Source organism: Rutilus rutilus, assembly GCF_951802725.1.
Source record: "Rutilus rutilus genome assembly, chromosome: 4".
Lineage (NCBI taxonomy): Eukaryota > Metazoa > Chordata > Actinopteri > Cypriniformes > Leuciscidae > Rutilus > Rutilus rutilus.
In genome coordinates, this window is record NC_140212.1 from 12,938,308 (window position 1) to 12,962,466 (window position 24,159).

At 37.4% G+C, this 24,159-nt stretch overlaps 1 protein-coding gene across 5 annotated transcripts in view; it reads right to left on the reverse strand.

Annotated features, from left to right (window-relative positions):
• The window catches only part of dennd5b (DENN/MADD domain containing 5B), a 40,036-nt gene that overhangs the window by 12,551 nt on the left and 3,326 nt on the right, over nt 1-24,159 (reverse strand). For 4 of the 5 annotated variants that reach the window (XM_084406319.1, XM_084406320.1, XM_084406318.1 and 1 more), the window contains exons 2-9: nt 15,804-15,863; nt 13,124-13,233; nt 10,623-11,343; nt 9,389-9,576; nt 5,693-6,268; nt 5,284-5,515; nt 1,343-1,490; nt 1,112-1,202 (exon numbers count right to left, since the gene is read on the reverse strand). In XM_084406319.1, the coding sequence (XP_084262445.1) occupies nt 1,112-1,202; nt 1,343-1,490; nt 5,284-5,515; nt 5,693-6,268; nt 9,389-9,576; nt 10,623-11,343; nt 13,124-13,233; nt 15,804-15,863 (2,126 nt within the window). The remainder of the gene's footprint in view (nt 1-1,111; nt 1,203-1,342; nt 1,491-5,283; nt 5,516-5,692; nt 6,269-9,388; nt 9,577-10,622; nt 11,344-13,123; nt 13,234-15,803; nt 15,864-24,159) is intronic. The other variant, XM_084406321.1, reaches the window with a different exon arrangement.

Genomic DNA, 24,159 nt, shown 5'->3' on the forward strand with positions numbered 1-24,159 from the left:
ATCTGACTTATTTGTAAGCGTGAACTCGTGAAATCTCAATTCTTCAGCGGCAGTCATTTGAATTCAACCCAAGCGCTCGTTGATGACGTGGATGATGACGTTACCGTTGCTTATCTGTCCATCATCGTATAAAGCCCGCCCTGACAATTTGATTGGTCCGAACAATTTTTGTTCGGGCATAATAGCTCCTCAACGGAGCGAGTCCAGACCGAACTTCCCGACCAAAAAATATTGTGGGCGGGGTTCGGGCTGGCACCCAGGCTAGAGATATGGTGCAATGACAACGAATTATTCTTTTGAGTCAGATCTTTTCAAATTATTCAATTGATCTGATTTACAAAATTGGTCTGTACGATTTGTTGCTCTTGGTTAATAGTGATGACTAGTATCAGTAAATGACTTAAATATTGGCCAGTATTATATTTTCAGTTTTCATTATTTTAGTTTAGTTATTTTAAATGTGCTTTTGTCACTGAGATTTCAGTTTTAGTACTTCTACATACTCATATTTAGTTTGTTTCATTTCTAATTTTCATTTCAGTTTTTAAGTTAAAAAATTTTCATCTAATATTTACATTTTATTTTACGCTTTATTTCAATTAACGATTTTTTTTTTTTTTTTTTTTTTTTGAGGAACAGACTGATTATTCACAATTTTGTTATTCACAAAATACAACATGCCTTATAAATACAACATGCCTTATGGGTCACTATTAAGGTGCTTTTACATCCTTTTCAAAGCTTAAAATCTTAGGCATTGCATTTATTGTCTTATTTATTGTAATTGCATGGGAAAGAGTTAGTAACAAACAGCCTTCAAAAATATATATTTTTAATGGAAGTAAGCAAGCCTTGCGGGTTTATAAAAATATGAGGCTGAGTAAATGATGACAGAATGATCATTTCTGGATTAACTAACTTCTATTTTTCATCAGCTCTATCTACCATCTGGCAAATTAGTCCCTGTGAAAGTGTCAGTCAAAAAGAGATGAAGTAAAAAGACATGAAAAGTCTGTGGTAATCAAAGGCTGCACACAGAACAGGATGAAAAGAAAAAGAGAAACGAGGAGAGAGGAGAGAAGCTGAATAGGAAGAAACACTGCAGTCTCACCTCTTTGAGGTCATTGTCTAACACAAGATGTTCGTTCTGCTGTCTGTGTCGGTCCACTCTGCGCTGAGTCGAGCATGTGCGATTGGACCACCTGATCACAGAGGATTTTGATTCGTCATCGTCGCGCACACACACATTGATACAAGCTAATACTGACGCTGAAGCGCTACATGCCCCACACTGAATGATCAATGTCTCATAATGGTGTCATGTGCCATAAAGAGGACTCACTTGTTGGTGGGCCCTGAGGCAAGCACATCAGCCTGTAGTTTGGGAAAGAAGCCCTGCTGGTATTTTCCTTGGCCAATCTTCATATCCAGCAGGTGAGGGTGGATGGCCGTGTGGTCGATCTTTCTCAGCCGTTGCTCTATGGCCTGGGCTGGAGAGGAGAAACACCGCTCGAGTGAGAAAGGTTAGCTGTTGCGTCATGACAGCTTGAGAAAAGTGTTGAAGCTGCGAGTGACTTCAGAATGTTCGCTAACAACAAACCTATAAGCTGTAAGCTCGAGGCTAGACTTCAACAACTGCCAAATAAAAGTAGTTGAAAATAGTAATTTATTCATAAATCTACTCCTAATAAGATGCACTTTGCTTGGGTTATTTTTAGAGTACAATTTAACACATAATTAGTCATGAAATATAAGCAGAGTGACTAAAGTAAAAATAAATTAGAATAAATAATAAAAGTATAATTATAATTAAAACAGTATAATTAAAAATATTTTTATATTGTAATATTATTTTTATTATCATTATTATTATTATCATTATTATTATTATCATCATTATCATCATCATTATTATCATCATCATCATCATCATCATCATCATCATCATCATCATTATTATTATTATTATTATTAAAACTTTAATTTTCTACAATTAAGGTGCAAAAATGAAAACAAACAAAGTGACAAACAAAATATAAATAAATAATTATAAATACAATAATAAAATGAATAATTATTATACTATGTAATAAGAATTATACATTATTTTTTATAACTAATAAAATTAACAACAATATATATTTATTTTATTTACAAAATTATATTATTATTGAATTGATTTTAGAACTAATAAAATTAACAACAACATAATATTCCTTTGATCATTTATAAAATTATATTATTAATAATATTATTATTATAGCTTTGATTTGCATATTATAGATTAATTTGATCCTTTATAAAACAATGCTATTATTTTTATTTTTTTATTATTATCACTGGACTGACAGGGAAATTAAAGTAGCAATAGTAGCTGTGCATTGCGTCAGAAAGATAGCTTCAATTATTTAGCAGAAACTGGAATTCAAACCTTGTTTTCATGCTAACATACTTGTTTGTTGCCTAGCTTTTTATGCGTGCAACAAATAAAACAATGTTATCGCTTTCAAAATGCATTTTGCGATAGAATTGATAATGCTGGGCATCGTTCATAGCGCATCTGTGGGCAGCGTGCCATTTCAGAAGCAAATTTTTCAAATCCGAACAGCAGCATCCATCTTCGAATAGTGACCTTCAGTGTGACAAGAGGTTATTGACCTAACAATGGTACTGAGGGCTCAGCGAGCAGACGCACACTCAACAATATTCAGCGCACACACACACACTTACACACACACAGGCTTCCCAAGATGGCACAACACAGCGCCAGGCAGCCGCCCTTTTCTTTTCAACATTTGGCAGTCTTTCAAAAGCGATCCATTCATATGACTCATTTGGGGACACGCTCTTCAGTTCTTTCATTCTGTGCTCCTCTCCTCATTTTTCAAACACTTCGGTTCTCTCTCTTTCTCCCTCCCTCCCGTCTTCTCGGCCCCTAAGCCGCCCTCTTGAACTGTCACTCTCTATAATCATCTGCGCACACATAAGCAGCAGCGATTTTTTTTTTTCTACAGCTTCATTAAAATTTAAATACACAATTTGTAGTGACAGAGCAACGACTGGGGAAATAACCATCGTTCAGAAAAAGAATGATGAAAGGTGATTGCACAAAACTCAGTAAGGTATAAAATAAGACAATTTCCAATACTAAATTGATTTACGAATCTGTTCATAGATACAAAAAAACAGCACCAAACAAAATAAACCGACCAAAAGTAAATCATTTCAAAGATTTTAAAATTGTATTGACATGAAAGGGCATTTATACTTTTTTACTTAAATGTAATGTGACAGACTACGAAAAGTTTAGTTTATTTATTGTTTTAGAGAAATGAATCATTTAAATCAGCGACGACACATCAAATTAATTAAATGTGACAGTAAAGACATCATGTTTCAAAAGGTGCTGTTCTTTTGAACTTTTTTTTATTCATAAGAAATATATCATGGTTTCAATATAAGAAATGTCCGAATAGAACTTAACTGACAGTAGGCTAGCCTATGCTTTCACTGGCCTTTAAAAGCGCTCTTTTATTAAATTAATAATATATAATAATAATATAATTAAAATTCTAACAACAATCAGTGTGATTGACAATTTTATTCTTTGCATGAAAACACTTGAATTAGCCTAAATGAACACTGTCTGTGTGTATTAAAACTTCAGAATTATTTTCATATAGACCTGCAACAGTGATAAGGTAAAGCTAAGAGTGGTCCAGACCAACCTTCCGAACGTATGACTTACAGAAGGTATACTTAACTAAGAACGTTTCGGGAAACACGTATTAATGATGAGGTACAGCTTAAGGTGTAACTTAAGAACGACGTAGCGTTAAGAGGGTTTCGGGAAACCCAGCCCAGAGCTTTATGATCTTAAAAAGCGTTTCTACAAAATAGTTGAGCTTAAAATGAGCTTAAAGTATGAGCTTAAAACTGTTGCTACACCTAAAGCCTTATACAAGCTGTCATTTCCGTAATAAGTAGCCTACCGCCTGCTATTCAATCAGTTGTCAGCTATCGGGTAGTCTTCCGAAATTTAAAAGACATACAGCAACAGACCAATACAAAAGAAACGAAACGGAGAAAAAAAATAATACGGTCGGACCTTGGATTCGAACCCCTGTCACTAAGAGCAAAATGACACCACTGCCCGTGCACGCAGACCAATGCCCTATTGAAGGTAGTAAGTTTGCTGGGAAATCTAATGTGTTTCACAGACATGAATGTAAACAGAGGCTAAAATCAGCCCACATATGATAAAGGAAAAAGGGGGATACACGCGCCTAATGAAGAAATAAAAAATATGACACGATAAAAGTCCAAACACTAGTCCTAACAACGTTAGAAAAACAGAACCCTATCATTCAGATCGACAATCTACTACATATGTCTTTCCATTTGCTTTATTAGATGGGCTGAACTTTGAAGAAAAGGGAGGGGCTGATTATAATATTATACAAAACGCCGCTTTTTACGCCGTCTTTGTCAGACAGAAGCTTCATCGATAATAAGAAATGTTTCTTGAGCTGCAAATCAGCATATTAGAATGATTTCTGAAGTGTCTTGTGTTTTTACTGTACTTCTTATTTTTTTAAAAGCAGCTAGTGATCCTTCGAACAGTGGAGTCATTTAGGCAAATTAGATTTTTTTCTTTTCAGGCAGACTGTCTGCAATATTAATAGCAAGTGATCAAATAAGATATGTGTGTCCAGACATAACCAACTTTCATGTATTTTTTTAGCAGTTCATCTCAATAAAAACTGGATACGCAAAAAAAATTGATTTTCAAGATATTCAACAAGGAAAAAACTAAATAACAAATGCGGCTGGACTTGATTTTATCCTAATGGAATTGATTAGATTGTGAAAAGTGTTCCACATTTTTTACATTCTATAGTATACCATAAAACTTTTTTGGTGTTGGAATAACATGCACGCTTAAAGGACAAGGAACGTGAAATCAGAAACAGGGATCATTTTAATGTTATGGTCATTTAATGATGAAGTGTGAGAGATTTCTGTGGCAAGTGAACTACATTTTTGCCATTTTTTCCCTTATTGCTCTGCCCCATCTGATATTGTTTGGAAAAAGAGTCTTGCCTCAAACGTGTTGAGCAATGTTTTAAAAGTAGTGCAGACGCAGAGAGTTAAACAGTTGAGAGTTAAACGCAGAGAGTTGACTCTGCACAGTAAACAGATCTCACATTAAATAAATTGGACATTTAATATATTAAGAGAAGTCAATCTCATATCAGCCCGCTAACTTTGCATGTTTCTTACCCGATTCCTTCAGGAAAGTGCATTTCTGGTAAACAGATGAGCGCAAGTTGGGGGCGCGGACGTTGTAGAGACGGGCCTTCTCAATGCGTCCGTCAAACACTCGTAGGAGGGGCTCTTTCTCCTCCCACTGAGACATGATCTTGTTGTCGATGAAGGTGGCAAACATTTGCGTTTCGATGAAATGAGACAGGAAGGGCAAGTACGGTTCCGGCTGGTCTGAAAGGAATGAGGCCTGAGGAGAAATCAAATAATAAAATAAAAAAACTTAATAATGGATGTACCATATGAGACTTTTGATAAACACTTTGGTACAAGACCAATAAAAAGTGACAAACCACACTGAAAATATTATATTGAGAATGTGTTTGATTTGTTTTGTGCATCATTGAGTGTGAAATATGCCAGTCACCTTGTCAAAGTTGTGCATTTGCTCTCTGTTTGTCAGCCAGGACTCCAAATCTGGCGAGTTCTGAATCACAAACGACTCGTAGTCCGCAAACATTGTCGCGAAGCGCGCGGCGAACACCTCCCTCAGCTGCACGTTCAGTTTAGCGTTCCTCAGCTCCTCTTCCTCAACAGGAGACCTTCCTCCAACGCCCTCATCCCCTACGGCCTTCTGTCCCGCTGCCAATGCCTCCAGACGGGCCACTTTCACCCCAGTCCTTTTGGCCAGAGCCTGCAAACGCTCCAGGGTCGGGTTGCCTTGAAGAAGTTCCAGCATGTCCAGCGCCTCCCCACCGAGGTTGCCGTTCCTTTTGTCGTCCACTAACTCGCTCAAGGATGTGCTCTTCAGCTCCTTCTCCAGCGTGGAGGACTGCGTGCTGACGGCAGGTTCAGGGGAGGTGTTGCCCCCCGCGGGAGACAGGCCAAAACTTAGCAACACCTCACTGAGCTCCTGGATGAACTCGGTCTTGTTGGGGAACTGAGGAAAGTCTTCAGGCAGTTCGATGCAGTGGTTGTCGACATCAACGAAACACAGGTTCGCCTGAGGAGGAAAATACTCTGGAAGTCAATGGGGCCCATCAACAGTTTGGTTACCCATATTCTTTCAAATATATTCTTTTGTGTTCAACAGAAGACAGATACACATACAGGTTTGAAACAACACACGGTAAAATCATTTTTTGGGTGAACCATCCCTTTAAGGGCAAAGAATTTGGATCTAGGTTAAAACATTAATTGTAATTAAATTAAATTAAATTCAGCTTCATTGCGATGTGCCAAACAGAACACACATCCAAGAGGTAGAAAGTATGTTACAAATAAATATTGTGAATTCTTAATACATGACCAAACAAGGTTTTTTTTGTTTAGGCATGTTCACACTTGTAGTTCTCTTGGTTTTTTTGGTCCGGACCAAAATAGAAAATTATACATTTAGTTCCAGTTGCATTAACACTGTCATTTTTTACTCCAAATCTAAAGGTACAAAACAAAAGACAACTTCAAATTGTTGAGGAAAATTCAGCTGCTTTGAGATCCCCATATCTATGGGACTGAACTTTATAGCAGCTTGAAAACTAAAGGAAAGTTTATTAAGAATGAGAATTGAGAAGGATATTAAGATACCTTGAATACTTTTACAGTTACAGGCATGCAAACTTTAGACAAATAATATTTATAGCACTCAGACAGGTATGTTTTATGCAATTGTATTGATAGAAAAACACGATATACATTTCTATTTTCAACATTTGTTCTTCAGATATTCCTCTTCAAAAGAAAAAAGTATCAGCTGTATGTAAAGTGACCCACATATGTTTTTTGACCAATGAACATGTTTACAATTTACTCATGGAGCTGCATTAAGATCTCCATATCTCTGAGATTGAGCTATCGAGGGCCTTTATTAAAAAAATACCAAAAGAAAAGTTTAAGAACCAGAATCTAAAAGGATATTAATATATCTTTAATACGTCTTGAGTTACACGCATGCAAACTTAAGGGAAAAATAAAATAATGATGCTGCCATCTTTCTAAAGTCATTTTTACCCCCTGTAATTTGGCTCCGCATCTCAGGTGAAAACTGTCATTTTGACTCCCGTCTGCAAAACAGTGGATTACTCAGTAAATATACATCTGTGAGATTTGGTGTCACACACTGACCCAAATCATCAGCTGTACTGACCTAATAACCAAAGCCAATATCCGGAATTAGGTTAAATCAATCCAGTGGATCATTAGAAATATCGCTCTGTGTGACACTGCTGATCAGTCCCATGCAATGCAGCTCATGCAGTCAAAATGGCCTAAAGTCAGTGTGTGTGAGCGTGACCTTGTTGCTGTAAAAAAAAAAAATCAGTCAAGCAGAACTGTCCGCTCTGTCAGGCCACAATGCTGACAGCCTGTCAGAGAGAAGCATTCAGGCCAGTATGTGTGTATTTAAACAGGTGTAAAAAAAAAAAAAAAAAGGGGCCACCTATTTAACTGTCTTCACGTAATAATGAGTGTATATAATTTGAAACGTGTCAGATGTGTCTGTTCATTCGTAGGTTTGTTTGAGTTTTATATACACATCCAACACTGTTCCTGATCAGAATATATTCCTGTTCTCTTCTGGGCAAAGGCAAAGGCAAAGGCAAAGGACAGGAGCTGGAGCATGATAATTGAACTACTGTGAGGCATCCTATTTTGCCATTACACAAGGACATATCAGCCTCAAGTGGTTTTGAAGCAAGGACAAGGAAAAGATTGTGAGAAGAGCAGCATTTTAGCAGAATCCAGCCTCAAGAGATGACTTTATGAAAATGGCGAGCCTAGAATGCACTGCAACAAGGTCAGGGGAACAATCCAATGTAAATAATCATATTATTTTTATTGTATTAATAATTTTGCCTAATATTTGTGTGCTGTTCATTTAAACAAACTTTTTATTGGAGTATTGCGCTGTTAGCTTAGCAACATGCTAACAACAAACAATTTGAGTTGTCAAACAGTTTCTGAGTTGCTACACTACCTTTTAAAGGTTTGGGGTCAATAAGAGTTTTTTAAAGGAATTTTTACTTCAATTCAGCAAGGATGCATTAAATTGATCAAAAGTGAGAGTAAATACATTTCTATTTTCAAACTGTCAAGGCATCAATGAATCCTGAAAAAAGGTATCTCAGTTTCCACAAAAATATTAGGCAGCACACCTGTTTTCAGCATTGATAATAAGAAATGTTTCTTGAGCAGCAAATCAGCATATTAGAATGATTTCTGAAGGATCATGTGACACTGAAGACTGGAGTTCAGAGAACTGGAGAATTCAGCTTTCCCATCACAGGAATAAATTACATTTTAAAATATATATAAATAGAAAAGAGTTATTTTAAATTGTAATACTTCACAATATTACTGTTTTTACCTGTTCAAATAAATGCAGCTCGGTGAGAGACTTCTTTCAAAAAGATTTTACCGACCCCAAACTTTTTAACGGTAGTGTATAGATATACGTTTCAAACGCGCTGCTCCAAATCCTCACTAATAATACAACACAGCAAAAAAGAAACACGAAAGTCATGCAGTAAAATGGAAACCCATGCAGTTCCAAAATGAGCCATTTCCTCTCTCATTCCCCTTTGGTGTCTCTCTTGTTCTCACCAGTCTTTTTTTCTAGGTCAGAGCGACTTCAAAGAGAATGCATAGCAGGGAATCTGGATGTGGAGTTTACGGAAAATGGGATTTAGGGATGAGGATGTGGGGAAGCCTCGCAGCACCCAGATCATGAATAATAAACCTCTGCTAAGAATTCCGATACCGTGCGACAAAGAAACGAAGGATCTGACGATAATGCCACACGTCAACATGGAAGCACTGCATTCCAGCATCAGTCAATAAAGACTGTAAAAGAAAAGCCTCATACTGTTCCTGCTGCTATTTTCAGCAAAGTCCTCCGGTGCTTTTTAAAGGCACTGAGGGCGTTCTCATACGCAGATCACTCGTCGTCACAAGCCAATCCGGCTCCAAACTTATAAAGCCTCTTAGAAAAACAGCCCACTTGACAGATGCGTCTACGTCCAAGGTCCCAAAGTGGCTGTGCTATGATAAGGAGTGTGAATGTGTTTTCAAATTTGTGAGTATGTGCAGGTTTGTGGATGTGACCATGCAAGTGTGTGCGGGTTACCTCTTGAGGCAGCTCTAGTTTGGAGCGGTCCGTGCCCTCTTTGGACTGCAGGCCCATGAGATAGGGCACAGGGGCGTCCAAGAAGTGCAGCAGGGAAGCGGGAAGGATGGGCACATACACATGCTGCCATTGGAACGGGAACAGCAACGTTGTGATTCCCTCCGCAACCACCATGAGCCTCTGGTAGTCTAGACGTATACACAGGGGGAAAAAACAAGTTCAAAATCACAAAATAACTATAAGAAAACATATTATACACTAAAAAGTACAAAAAAAAAGTAATAAATTGTAATTAATAAACTAAAGTTTGTTGAAAAGAGGGTCGAAAATTCTCATTTCACTTGCCACTTATGGGTGAATTGTAAAAACGTACTGGCCTTAAATACCAGCAAAGAAACTGAATATTGCATTATGCAAAAAAGAAAGCTGGCTAGTAAATCTGTTTTATTTAACCATCAAAGTCCTTTCTACTTGCATTTGGCACTTAACGATGGTTCATTTTGGATCCTGGGATCTGACTGAAATTTGATGAAAGGCACCTGTATGGTAGACTTACTAAAACAGGGCAGTGTGATTATTAATAGATGTTTCTCACAAAATCTCATCATTAGTTTATCTAGAGAACAGTCAGAGGAATTCATTAGCATGTGTATCAGCTTGTGTTTGCAGAAAAGCATATGTGCTGCAGAAGGGTAATGTAATATTCATTAGACTCCTCTACATTCACTCAGTCTCCACATCAAAGGCCCTGCAAAGATTCATTTGCCAGCATCAGAAATTAAATTTAAATGCTTAAATAAGAGATGAAATTATCTGCATAGAGTCAAAACCTAAGACACAGTCTGTAAAATTGATGTAAAAAGTAGGAGCCAATCGATTAAACATTATATTTATATTTTTAATTGTTTAATTAAATCAAATTGCATATTAATGTTGCATATTAAAGCCCCCATGAACAGAATGTATACTTTAAATTATTGTGGCAGATCAACAAGTCATGAGACATAAACGTTACAAGAACAAAAAGGCAATATATTGTTTGGAAATGCTGCATCACTGAAAAAAATGTAATTTAAAAAATAAATATTTTGTTTTAGATTTATTTGAAATGAAATGAAAAAAAAAAAAATTCAATGAAATTATTTTAAATGAAATGAAATTATTTGAAATAAATGAAATGAAATAAAATAAAACTTTAATTTTATTTTTCAAGTTACAATCCTTGATTTCTTACCCTGTGAGTAGAGGAGGATCTGCATCTCCAGCAGAACACAAGTGAAAAGCTGCACCAGATTTTCCACACCTAACAACCGGAAGGCCTCACCCAATGAAAAATCAGCCAATGGCAGCTCCCCAACACCAGGCCTCTGGCACAGAATAGGTTCATACACTCCGTGGAACTTTAAAGAGCGTCCGGGCGGTGGCAAGGGTACTTCATAGAGGATGTTGTAGACGTAGCTTTCCAAAGGGAGTGGGGGTGGCTGATGTGAAGTGACGGCCAGGTGGATCTGGGACAGGAAGCGTTTACAGGCGTGCATGAAGGGCATAGGTGTGATTAGACACATAGCTTTGGACACGTACAGAGTGTCGCGAACAGAGTCGTATCCTTCGCCAGAGCAGCCACAGCTCCTGCGACCCCCTTGTGAGGATGAAGATGAGGAAGGAGACTCGACTTCATCCAGGCTGCTGGCTAAAGAGTCCATGCTAGAGGAGGATGAGGAGGAGGAAGAGGACGACGAAGGGCAGTTATGCGCTGACGTGTTATGCTCCGCTTGGTGCATCTGGTGTAGCGTCTGCATGGCGGAGCAGATCTGAGGGCTGGTCACCTCCTCGTAGAAGGTGTGAACGAAACCATAAGTGCGAGAGCCGTCTTCTCTTGTGATGAGGAAAGAGTGGAACTCTGGGGTCCGACTGTCACGCTGTGTTCGAAATGACAGACCTTTGGGCATGCAGAGCTGAAGACAAAGAGAAAATATTGCTTCAGTAACTGCATATTTTGTAATGGTGCTTTTATTTGATATACACAGTATATTGGGAAAATACAGTAGTGGGTAAACTTTTGACTGATAGACAACATTAATGTATCATGGGACCACTACAGTGTTTTTTGTAAGGGTTGTACATACTATATGAATTATGAAGTAAGGGCACATCATATGCTCTGGTATGGCTTTTCCTTTCACTCAGCACTACTTAAACATATTGACCAGTCAACTTAGCTTTATAAGATGTACTGTCTCGCTCACTGGCTGAATATTTAGATTAACATCGCCATTTTGAATACAAAACAATGTTTGCATGTGCTGTACATCTATTAAAGACATGCAGTTGGTTCCCCATTTTTTCAAAATATAGGTGAGCAATTCACTATTTTTCGTTGGTTCATAAAAGCTTATAAAAATCCCCAAATATTGTGCTGATAAAGAGGTTTACAATACATTTCCAGCTTGTTTTCTACACTTCACAGGTCAAAAATAGGAAGCTCTTGCACCTACGCATCTGCTTCGCTCCCTATTGTGCTGCTCGCACATACAGTGTGAATACTGGAACCTGGAATAAATCGTGTCATTCAAGTGCTGTCTGAAACAGGCAAGCACTGAAAAGATTGAGAAAAGGAAGGAGAGGACAGCAAGAGAACAAAAGCATGCGGGAGTGAAAAGAAGATCAGCCAAGAGTGGAATTGAAAAATGAAAGTAATCACTGGGGAAATTTTATCCAGGCCTTGAAGGATTGAAAACCGAAAATGAAGTTCTGTGATTGCAAGCCGTCTTTCAAAGCACTTTCAATGTGTAAGTGGATTTTTTTTTTTTTTTTTTTTTTATGTGTGAACCTCTGCTGAGAAGAGACTGGCCTTGAAAAATGACTCAACAGGAACATCATTCCAAATTTTTGGCTCAAATGATGTGATGGCATCACGACTGGCAGTGCTGTACACTTCAGGTGTTTCTTTACAGAGCGAGAATACGCACAATGAGCCGTTTCCATACCGACGTAAGCAGAGAGCCTGGGTTGAATAATTGATGCTGGTGTCACTACAGCCAAGCTTCCGTTTACGTTTGCTGATGGAAAAAATGACCTTGCTGCACGGGAACGATAGGTCAGAGGTTTTCGTTACCTCCGCATGCTCTGGGACTGTAACACAAACCCCTCGGCTGATCACTGCATGCAACCACAGAATGAGCGAGAGTCTGTGTAAACACGTTATGACACTCCAAATCAATGCAGATACAGATCTCTCCAATGACTAATGTGAGAAATAATGAGACTGCGTGAGGGAACCTTTATTTAAAAGGGAAATAAAACAAGTTTAGATGTGTCGGATGTGATGGATTTCTCGTAAAAGTTCACCCTGGTTGACAAGCCTCACCATGCTCTGAAAGGCACATGTGGCGTAAACACACTTAAAGGGATAATTTACCCAAAAATTATCTCTTTATGAACTTTTTGAAGTGTCAAAGTGGTAGTTGCGTAGCTGTCAATGGAGGGACAGAAAGCTTTCAGATTTAATTAAAAAAAGATCTTCATTTGTGTACCGAAGATGAACGAAAAGTCTTACGGGTTTGGAACGACATGAGGTTGAGTAAATGACAAAATTAAACATTTTGAGTGAACTATCTCTTTAAAACACCTTTTGAAAAGGAATCAAATAAAATAAAATAGAAATATATCAAATGAAATAGAAAAAAAAAGAACAATACTGAAATAAATAAAATCTAAAGTACTGAAGTCACTTACCATGTTAACAGCATCCTGGTCAAATGGGCTGCACTCGATGTTCTCTGGGTAGTGGGCCAGAACTTTGGATTTAAAGGTCCTTTTGAGGGGGCTCTGATCAAAGTTTTCCCCTGCAGAGAGGAAATTGTAAGGAATAAGGATAAAGGCATGGAATCTTCTTTTAAATTATTCATACGAAAATGCAAAAGCAACTATGGCACGAGTGTGTCTGAATTCTTATGCATAGTCATAAAGAAGAGGTTTGCCATGTGTCTCAGTTACACTGCATTAAACGAATAAAAGTTTAATGAGTTCGCCACTAAAACGCATAACTATTGGCCTTTTGAGAGTCATCCATGTGAACAAGTTACAGAGGATTACATGCTTTACATCTACTTAGTAGTGCTAAACCTTTCTAGAAAAAGTTCACTTGTATTTGAATATAGCTACAGTAAAATAAAATGAAAAACTTTCATATTTCTCTAATGCAGAATTACACACCTTACTTTGATGGCTTAATAACATTGCTGTAATTTTAATATTAGTCTGATTCCTACAGCTCTCTCAGGTACGTTGAACAGAAATCCACTTGTACGTGACCCAGATACAACACCTGTCACTGGGATAGTGCTGATCGCACATGCACACACACACACTCATTCATTCATTCGCTCACTCACGATGCAAAAATATCAGTACAAATCAATAATATTTACAAATATTATAAATATTTTCTAAAATATATACACACAATGTTTCTGATCTCAAATGTATTGTATTTTATCATGTCATGTAATCACTATTCATTTGTAATGCTGGTGTTCGCTACCTATAAGACTGTGCTACCAGCATTATTCATGTGGTTTGAGGCTTTATTAACATCCACACCCCTACCTTAAAACAATGCAAATATAGCGGTAGTTTTGGTTGCACAATCTGATAGGTAGCATTATTCATCAGAACACCAGCACACAAAGATGGGCTTAACACATCCTTCATGATCGCAACAGTTTCATGAAACACAACTTATTTTTCTTTTGGCTCAGTGCATGTTAAGGCGTCATAAACAGGCCGACACATGCCGCCTGCAGTGTTAGATGGAAACGTCATAGCTTTGACGGCAAAGCACAAGCGGGAACAGAGATTGGAAAAGCGCCATGATTGCCACAACAGCGCAGATTACAGGAGCAGACAGTGTGTCATGCAGGATTTGGATCTGATGACAGTTAAAAAGAACAGATTTAAATCGAAATGGATGTGAAGCAAACAAGATAGAGAGTGCAGTTAGCATGAAAATATAAACAAGACAACGATTCTGATGAGGGTACGTGTTGATAAGCTGACAACAGCACTCAGATTAAGGCAGAAGAGTGCGCTGAGGTAATTAAAAAGAGTCTAATTAACAATCTTGTCCAGCTTAGTTTTGACATGTATGAAGATCATTTAGAGCCTGAATCTGTGCACTGTGGGGTGAACTAGCGGTGATTTGGCATGTGACAGCCCTAGGCATTAACTAACAGGAAAGGACAGGGAGGAGGAGGAATCTACTAAAGCCCTTTATAACAGAGAGTCTGAGGCCGCAGGCATACACGTGAGAAAGAGAGACAGACTGATGCAAACACCACATGAAGTGATAGCAGGAACAGCAGGGGAACAGCAGAAAAACAAAGCAGGGACTGGGAGCAAGAGATAGTCAGTGTTGCAAGAGAACAGAAACTGATTTAAAATAACAAGCAGAGGCAAATGACCCACATTTAACTATGACGAGCCTGCATATCGCAAACTGAGAAAGAACGAGAGGAAAAGAGGGAGGAAGTAGTGAGGACCGAAAGCTAAAATGACAACAATGACCCCGTTACCACTTGGTATTCAACATGGTCAAAGCAATGTAGAGTCAAAATCAACTATTTTCTTTTACAATGCAAATTCTTTGTCTTATAAACGGTTATATCAAAATAAACTACTCATTTCAAATAATAAAACCTGTTTTGGTTTCATAACTCTTTAAAATGTCCGTTCTATAATATTAAAATTAATATGAAGATAAAGAGAGTTAATTTTATAATACTAATTATTAAGTACTATGTACTAATTATTAATTTATTATTATTATTTAACTGATAAATGTTAAAATAATAATATTAAATATGCAATATTAAAATGCTGTAATATTTTGTTTAAATCATTTAAAAATAAAGTAAAAATTATTTGATTTATATTTAACCAATAAATATTAAATTCAAATATTAAATATTCTTAAAACATTCAAATACAAGCATCTATAATTTTAAAATAAAATACCAAATTTTAAATACTACATATGAATTTAATCAATATTATAAATGTACAGAGTGTAAAATATTTATTTATTTCAAGATAAAAATTTGGGAGAAATGTTGGGTGGTTTTAAATGTTTGTGCTTTATCCATTACGCAGTAACACATTATAATAAGCAATATATTTAGTCGCAAAATCAGAGACCATCCCCTTAAAGTCTGAATTCAAGTGGACACAGGAGATACATTTGGGAAGCATAAATACCAAGTGTGAGCAGCAGTCTGTCTTGCCATGACTACTTAATATCAAATCATCCAGGATCTTAAGACACGACGTAATCAGGGCCAAAGGAACAGAGAATGGGAAACAAAAATGGATACATTTAGGGAAGCTTAGCAATGAGGAGGTTAATGATGATGTTTACCTGCTGCCAAGGCCTCTGGGTCCCTGCCCTGTCGATCGGCCTCTAGCCATTGGTACAAAGCTGAGATGGCAAACACACAAACAGACAAACAAAAAGCAAAAATGTCAAACCGAACACAGAAATGGAGAAGCAGACAAAATGATCTGATGCGTGACTACTAAATTCAAAGTGCAATGGCTTTGCAGACAGACAGCGTGTGTGTTATTCTGCAGGCTGAGCAGTGATGGAGGTGAACAGAGAGACATGTTTTTCACAGCCTCTGCTTTTGCGAGCACAGCTTGACTGTAGGCCGCAATCTCTGCCGGGATGGAGACATCACGTTGTGCATGACCAGCAAACACTCGCAGAATATCTGAATGGTGGGTGTTGAAGGAACACGAGTTCCTAAGAAATATCTTAGAGGTTGCTAAGAAATATCTACATGTGCAACCCACACACACATACACATATTCGATAAGATCTGACAAGTCATCTTCGATTTGGCCTCAAATAGCGTGGATCATCAAAATTGGATGCGTGTTATTAAATATCACTCAAGACATTCAATGTGCACTGGTGAAAATCCCAAACCCTGTCAAAAACATGTTTGGATCATATTTTGCTTATAAATCAAAAGATAAAACTCTAAATCAAATATTGTTGTACTACTTTAACTTGCGCTGTTAAAAATATATAATTGCATCCATAACACAGTAATGAGAATCTTCATGAGAATAAGGGTTATGAACATCTAACATTAGATCAGTAATAATGGAATTTACTTAATGTCAATGTTAAAATGCATAAAAATAAATAGATTAATGCTAAGAATAGGTTTAATTTATTAGGAAGTGAGCCACTGATTCATATTTCTTTCTTTTATTTATTTATATTTATGAAAGAAATGAATGCGTGTGTGTGCTGTTATTGAGATTCCCACACAGGAAGCAACTGCTGTGTCTGCAGTTTTATCAACGGTACTTACAGGATGACTCAGCCTGTGTTACGAACAAATGTCACTACCTTTTACAGTCTACGGTCACTCACTACTGACTGAATGAGAATCAAGTACTCTTTGAACTCTTGTGAGATCATAACTACCTCTCCAAAACTCCAAAATCCAGCACCTGCCATAGTCTTCCTCACTCAATGAACCCATATCACATTTTCAAAGCTGATGAATGTTAAATGCATCGAATGTTTATTTGCACTATGATATTATTTGCAGTACGCTTATTAATCATAAGAACTTTTTATCCAAAAGCCTTGCAGCAGTGAAACAGAGTATTGGATTTGTGATATTGAGCTTCAAAGACCAAAAATCACTGGCATTGCTCCGAGCACCATTCATTTTAAAAGCGCTGATGGAAGACTGGGAAAGAGCAAGAGACGGCACACAATGTCTCCTGCAGAGCCTTTGTCCATACTCAACAGCGTTACGTAACTGAGCTCTTGCTATGTATGCGTGTGTGTGTGTGTTAAGTGCTGATTGGGCACATTGTGAGCACGAAACATTGGGGTCTTTTTGCTTCTCGCAGGGTTTGGACAGTCAGCACAGCTCTGCTGTCAGCCTCATGACGAATCTGCTGAAGCTGTAATCCAAAACAAGTCCCAGCCCGTCAAAACCTCTGTTTTATCTTGCTGCACCACAAGGATACGCAAGAAAACCCTTCACTTACATGGTTCGGTATTTGAAATTTCACATGGCAAATTACTTTAATTTGCTTGATACAAGTTACTTTGAAAGCCAACGGAGGGATGGAGCAAGTAGCAAAAGTCTTTCATCTTTATTTAAGATATTTAATGAGACGGTCCCAGTGTTTTATTAAGAAAAGAGCCTTGTAGCATAGGGAACATGGTTAACCTCAAAGAAACAGCTCAATCGATTAAAACAACGAAACGGAAGACTTTTTCAGAGCATGACCATTCACACAAGATTGTCAAGATCATTTTGGTGTAACTCATATCAGCCTGTTGCACGCATTCAGGTCAAAGTTTACAGCGAATGAAACACTAGGTGTGTTTACATCCTCGTTAAAAGTTTGAATTCAATTTAAAAAGACATTAAAAGTAGTATCAGTCTGGTTTTTGTGAAGCGGGAATAATAGACGAAAACGCTACGACATGCGTTCCAATACATTTACTTATGCTCTATTCTATGCCGTTTTGTAGCATAAATAGTTCACTCACATTGAAAAGTGCAGTTTAAATACATGTATGGCGCACTTTATTAACCGAAAAAACTAAATGTGTAATGTTGGACACCATGCATCCACCTGTCGCTGCTTTAATTATGTAGTAAAGGGGGTGTGACTATCAGACTTTGATGTTGAACGACAAAATGACCTTTTTACCTTTAAAATTCATTCACGACACCATGCATAGTATAAGTGAATCATGTATAGTGCGTCATTTGGGACATGACTTTACAATGTGGTATGCTAAACTTCTAAAGCAGAGTGTATGGGATGGCGAAACAGATTCAAAAGTGGTACAATAACCATAAAATTCTAAATGTATGCAAAAAATAAACTACCAAATGAGCCTTCATATTTAACAGTATGGATAGAAATCTGAGTTAAAGCAGCATATAAATCACACTTACTGAAAACAAACAGTCACGTGGTGTTTGATAAGTCTTATCTGAGGACACAGGTTACCGATGAGTTGGAACTTGGTCAATGAACTAAGTCAACATGACCAGTTCATGGTCTCATTCTGCCTCACACATACACAGATATAGAGAATTCTTAGCAGATCCAATGGCGCAACCCTTTCGACCCGTTTTTGAGACCCTAGACGAGCATATCGGAACATCTACTTTGCAACCATACTTTTGTGGTCGAGGAGCTCAAAGCAACCATTACAGACATTACATATCCAGAGCTGCATCCATCTACTTTCTGACTGTCATTAAAGTCAAATATTTATATAATAAAAAGCTTTTACTTTCAACTATTTAATTTACGTGCTATCCATTTTGCTCTGCAGACCAGAGACAAAAAGATATAAATTTATATGATGAAGGCCTCTGAATGGCCTTCTCTCAGTCGTAATCTATTAGATGAGCGCCATGCAGAGTGGTAAAGATATTATGCAACTGGATTTATGCGCTCGTGATATAACTCGGCAAGTTATGACAAAGATTGCCCATTTGGCAGCCGACAGCTTCCGACAGCTTTAAATTGCTCTCGTCTAGAGCGATGATAATTATGACAGATGTTCACCCAAAGCAGGCACAGTTCCCCCCCCTACATGCCTTTCAAACTTGACTGACAAAACCATCTCATATACTATATATGTATACTATATGGCCTAAAGTATATGGACACCACACTCTTGGTCAATGGGTTTCCATACAGAACCTACAGAAGGTTCTTAACTCTGTCATAAAGAGCATTTTATGTAAAGGGTTCTATATAAGGAGAAATGTCATGATTGGATAATACTTTTATATTTAATGGGTTATATAAAAAAAAAAATTATAATTAAATTTGATACTCATTGTGGACATGCATGTTTATGCATTATACGTGCGTAAAAAACGAATATTTGTAGTTACATTTATAACTACAATGTTGACACTTTAACCCAGTGTTTCACAACCCTGTTCCTGGATGCACACCCAGGCTGTGTCCGAAATCGACCCCTATACCCTTAAATAGGGCACTATTTGAGGGAACAACCATTTGTGATGGTGTCCGAAACCATAGTGGATGTTATCGAGTGCACACATTCTATCCCATAATGCACCGTGATTACAAGTGTACACTCAGCGGCTAGAGAATACCCATAATGCACTGTGATTGTCGCGCTGAATGAAGACCAGTGTCTCGCCAGTAGATGGCGCATGCAGCTGAATGATCCATTCGTTTTCCAAACCGCTGGTCCATTGTGGGAAGCATAACATCATACAGGTATAAATTATTCTTAATACAGACTCGTTCCTACAGATTTCCCAACACTGATGGCATTTTACCAAATCTGGAGTAGAAGACTGGCCTGCACAAACCTGCTTAGACTTAAACCCCTATTGAACACATTTTTGAACTGACAGCAGGCCATTATCCAACATTAGTGCCTGACCTCACTGATGTTCATGTCTTGCTGAACATTTCATATGTCGAAAGCATAGCAAAAAAATATTAATCCCTCCTTTTGGTGCCATAACAGCTTTCAGGGATTTGCTCCCATATAGACACAATATCATCAGTGAGATCAGGCACTGATGTTGAGTGATGGGTTCTGGCTCATAGTTGGGGGGTTCAGTAGGGTTTATTCTACGCCATATTTAGTAAATCATTTCTTTATTATGCTTTGTGAACATTTGTATTGCTGGAACATAAATAACCCTCTTTAAACTGTTGCAACAAAAGTGAAAGCACATAAAACAAAAAGCAGAAAAAAAGTTGGGTCTATGGGTATAAAACTAAAGGTCAATGCATCTAAAAATTTACTAATTTAAAAGTTCTTTCAATTTTTACACATTCACAGTGCAAGTATAGTAAAAGTTAATGACATAAATATAAAGAAAGCTAATGACATGTATAATTACAGCTATGGCACATGCTGTGAAAATGTGAGTCCCATCCCATGTTTGCAATACAGTACTGTGCAACATTGAACTTCACTTGAAATTAAGAGGAGGGCAGATTACAGTCGTACTGAGTCTCTGAGTAGATTATGCTTACAGGCTTACAGATCCCCTCCAACCATCTCTGATCTTCATAAACAGTCTAGAAAGTACTGGGGAGAGTAAAAACACGACTTTGATCTGCAGTACCTTTGTTTCAGTTTTCAAAAGAATGCAGGATTAAAAGTTGTAGATAAAACATTAGACACTGAAAAAGTGAAAATGATGAAATGCTAAGTTAAAATACCCTGGGCTGGACAAAGCATGGAAACAGGAACTGAAGAGGAATGGCTCAGCTACACAGCATTGGCGTTTGACCCGTTTTCCCCCCAATTCAGGCCGATTGGAGGGAAAAGTCAATGGGAAGCCGGGGAGGTGTTACGACATTAGCATAGCCATTGTCCCCATGTCCATGCTGGTGCGCACAGACAGATGGTCCAGGAACCAGTCCTCTTTATGGCCGTTCACTACTGCCTTGTGTCTCTGCCTCTAGTCACAATACGAGCTGGCCAGTGTCATTAAGAAACAATGAGCGGAGACACGTCATGCAGCCACAATACAACAATGCGCCATTTGACGCCCAATATTTGTTAGTCTTGTCTGGTCTGAAGTATTAGAAGCTGCTTCAGCAGGTATGTTTGAAGTCTCACTATAAAGTGAAAACAGCCCAGTGTTTCACCAGAGTCAATGTTCATGTGATGGACAACAAAAAGAGAGAGCTGTAAAAATGGAAGACCAGCACCTTTTAGAATAGAGATGCACAATATAGCAATCAGTTATCAGCCTATTGGTCAATAATATTGAATATTTAATTTTTATAGACAATTTTTACAACTTTGCTATGATCTACAATATCTTTATAACAATAACAACAAAATAAATAATTAAATTAAATTACTAAATGTGATATTTATCAAATCTCACAATGCATATCCGTTTTTTCATCCAGTACATTATTATGTTTTGATGCATGTTCATTTGTAGTAACTGATTTTAGGCGTTTGATCTTTATTTAAACAAATTTTAATATCAGCATAATGGATATTAAGTTCAACATGCACATAACTATCGACTTTTCTAATTTGCCAGAATTTTAATATTGGTGAATTTTTTAGTGTTTTATTTTTTATTTGTTTACACAAAAAAGTCCTCAGGACGACGATTTTTTTTTTTTTTGTTGTTTTTTTTTGAAACGTTGCACACAGTGTGCAGATTTTCCTCATTTATTTTTATGTAACTTTAGTTTTGATCCTGCACCTGTTCATTCGGATGTGTACTTTTTTCCTCCTTCGAGATTCTTTACAAGACACGACACCGAATCAACTTGCCCTGCAGAGCATCAGGGGGACGTCAGAAGTACAAGTAAGAATTTTGCTTTTCTCTGAATACATGCATTTAGTTTTTGCATGACTCACATCACTGCCTAGACAACAAACCACTAATGGCTGAATAAAATACAGCCCTCAGCATCTTATTTGCCCAAGTACTTGTTACAAGCTGCTCAGGGACCACTATAAAAGTTAAATGGAGATGATACAGTGAATCAAACAGCACCACTCTAAATCAACAGGTACCTGAAGGGGACCAGACATGGTCGATTCACAGTTAATGACCGTTCAAGGTGTCAAATCCTCAGTAAATGAAGGTAATTCAAGAGACTAATCCCCTATAGGTAGAGGTGTGAACGATGGAGACAGACTAGAACATCAAAGATCGAAATCTCTTCCTCTGCCAAAGCAGGAAAAACCATTTTACTGATGCATGGCAGGCACATCAGTAAGACACGAGATGAGATAAAGGCTTGTGGGTGCGGCACGTTTTGTAGGGAACCGAAATCGTACAGAAAGTGCAAGACCACCAGAGCATAACAATGTGTCCATGTGCATGATTCAAATTTTGCGTTTCATGTTTTCATTCTCTATTACTGTTCACAATCACGACACAACAAATAACAAGGGACTGCTTGGAAAGCAATTTCTTTCTGACATGTAGCAATCCTCTTCTCGTAGAGTCGAACACAAGAGGCCTATTTATAGTCTTTATTTTTATCCTACTCAGAGGACATATACTATACCCTTAGGCCTAGAATATGAGTGTTTGACAGGCCCTCTAAGAAACTACTAACACATAGTTGAAAGAGGGGGCTAAAGAGACTGACTAATAGTCTGAAGAATTAACAAACAGAGGAAAAACATGAAATATGGCCAGTAGTGCAGCTTGTTTTCCACAAAATCACTTTGTTATGGAAGTAATTTAGAGAAAGTTTACGATAAGACATTGTGAGATTAGAAACTGCATCGTGAGATAAAAGGTTGCAATTATGAGAAACCGTCACATTGCAAGATAAAGCCGAAAACTATTAAAAATAAAGTCGCACTGTGATATATATTGCAATTACTTGATAGTCACAATTACTAGTGTCAAAATTACCTTCCAAGATAAAAAGTTGCAGTTACAAGAAACTAAGTTCCATTGCGATATATAGTTACAATTACAAGAAAAGTCGCAATTACAAGAAACAAAATTACCTTGCAAGATAAAAAGTTGCGGCTACAAGAAAAAGTTGCATTGTGATACATTGTTGAAATAAATTACATGATAAAAGGTCGCAATTATAAGGAATAAAATTACCTTCCAAGATAAAAAGTTGCAGTTACAAGAAACTAAGTTCCATTGTGATATATAGTTACAATTACAAGAAAAGTCGCAATTACAAGAAACAAAATTACCTTGCAAGATAAAAAGTTGCGGCTACAAGAAAAAGTTGCATTGTGATACATTGTTGAAATAAATTACATGATAAAAGGTCGCAATTATAAGGAATAAAATTGCCTTGCGATGTAAAAAGTTGCAGTTACAAGAAACAAAGTTGCAGTGCAATATATGGTTGGAATTACAAGAAACGATCGTCTTGCGTGATAGTCACATTGTGAGTTATAGCCTAAAGTCGTAATTATAAGAAATAATACCTCACTGATAAAAGTGAGATAAAAGATAAAAGTAGCAGTTACAAGAAACAGAGTAGCATTGCAATATATAGTTGTAATTGTGTTTTAAATTTTATCTTGTAATTGCAAGAAATAAAAATGCCTTGCGTTATATAAATGTATTACATTGTGAGATATAAAGTTGCAATTATGAAATAGCCTAGAAAGCTGAACTGTGAGAAAGTCACAAAAGTGCGATATAAAGTCAGATTGTGACAAATAAAAATTACACTTTGCAAGATAAAAAGTTACAATTAGCTTTATTTCATTTTACAATGTGGAAACGGTCTATTATACTTTGGCCTTGCAAAGGGTGACAAGCTCAAAAAATTTGAGCCAAGGACAACAGTCCAATCAACAAGCCTCTGCCCATCAATGAAAGGAGGCACAACAACTCAAAATGACATAAATCGAGGGGCCACAGTGTGTTTATGTAATGAATGATCACTTCAATTAACCGTGACACAGTAAAAAACAGTTAAATAAAAATCCTCCATTACAAGAAACAGATTGTACAGGGACAGACCAGTGAAAGGGCGACCAGCAGTGTTGATTACGCTGAAAAGCCCTGGGAGGGGGGGGGGGGTCATATGAGTGCAGGGCCCCTCTGGGATTGGACGGCCGCACATTAAGTCATGCAGAAACACGCTGAGGTACCCAGCAGGAAATGTGCATTAGGAACAATAGAACTGAGGAAGCAGGGCCAAAAATATATCAGGAAAACCATCTCTCACTCTTTCCATCTTCAAGTGGTTTA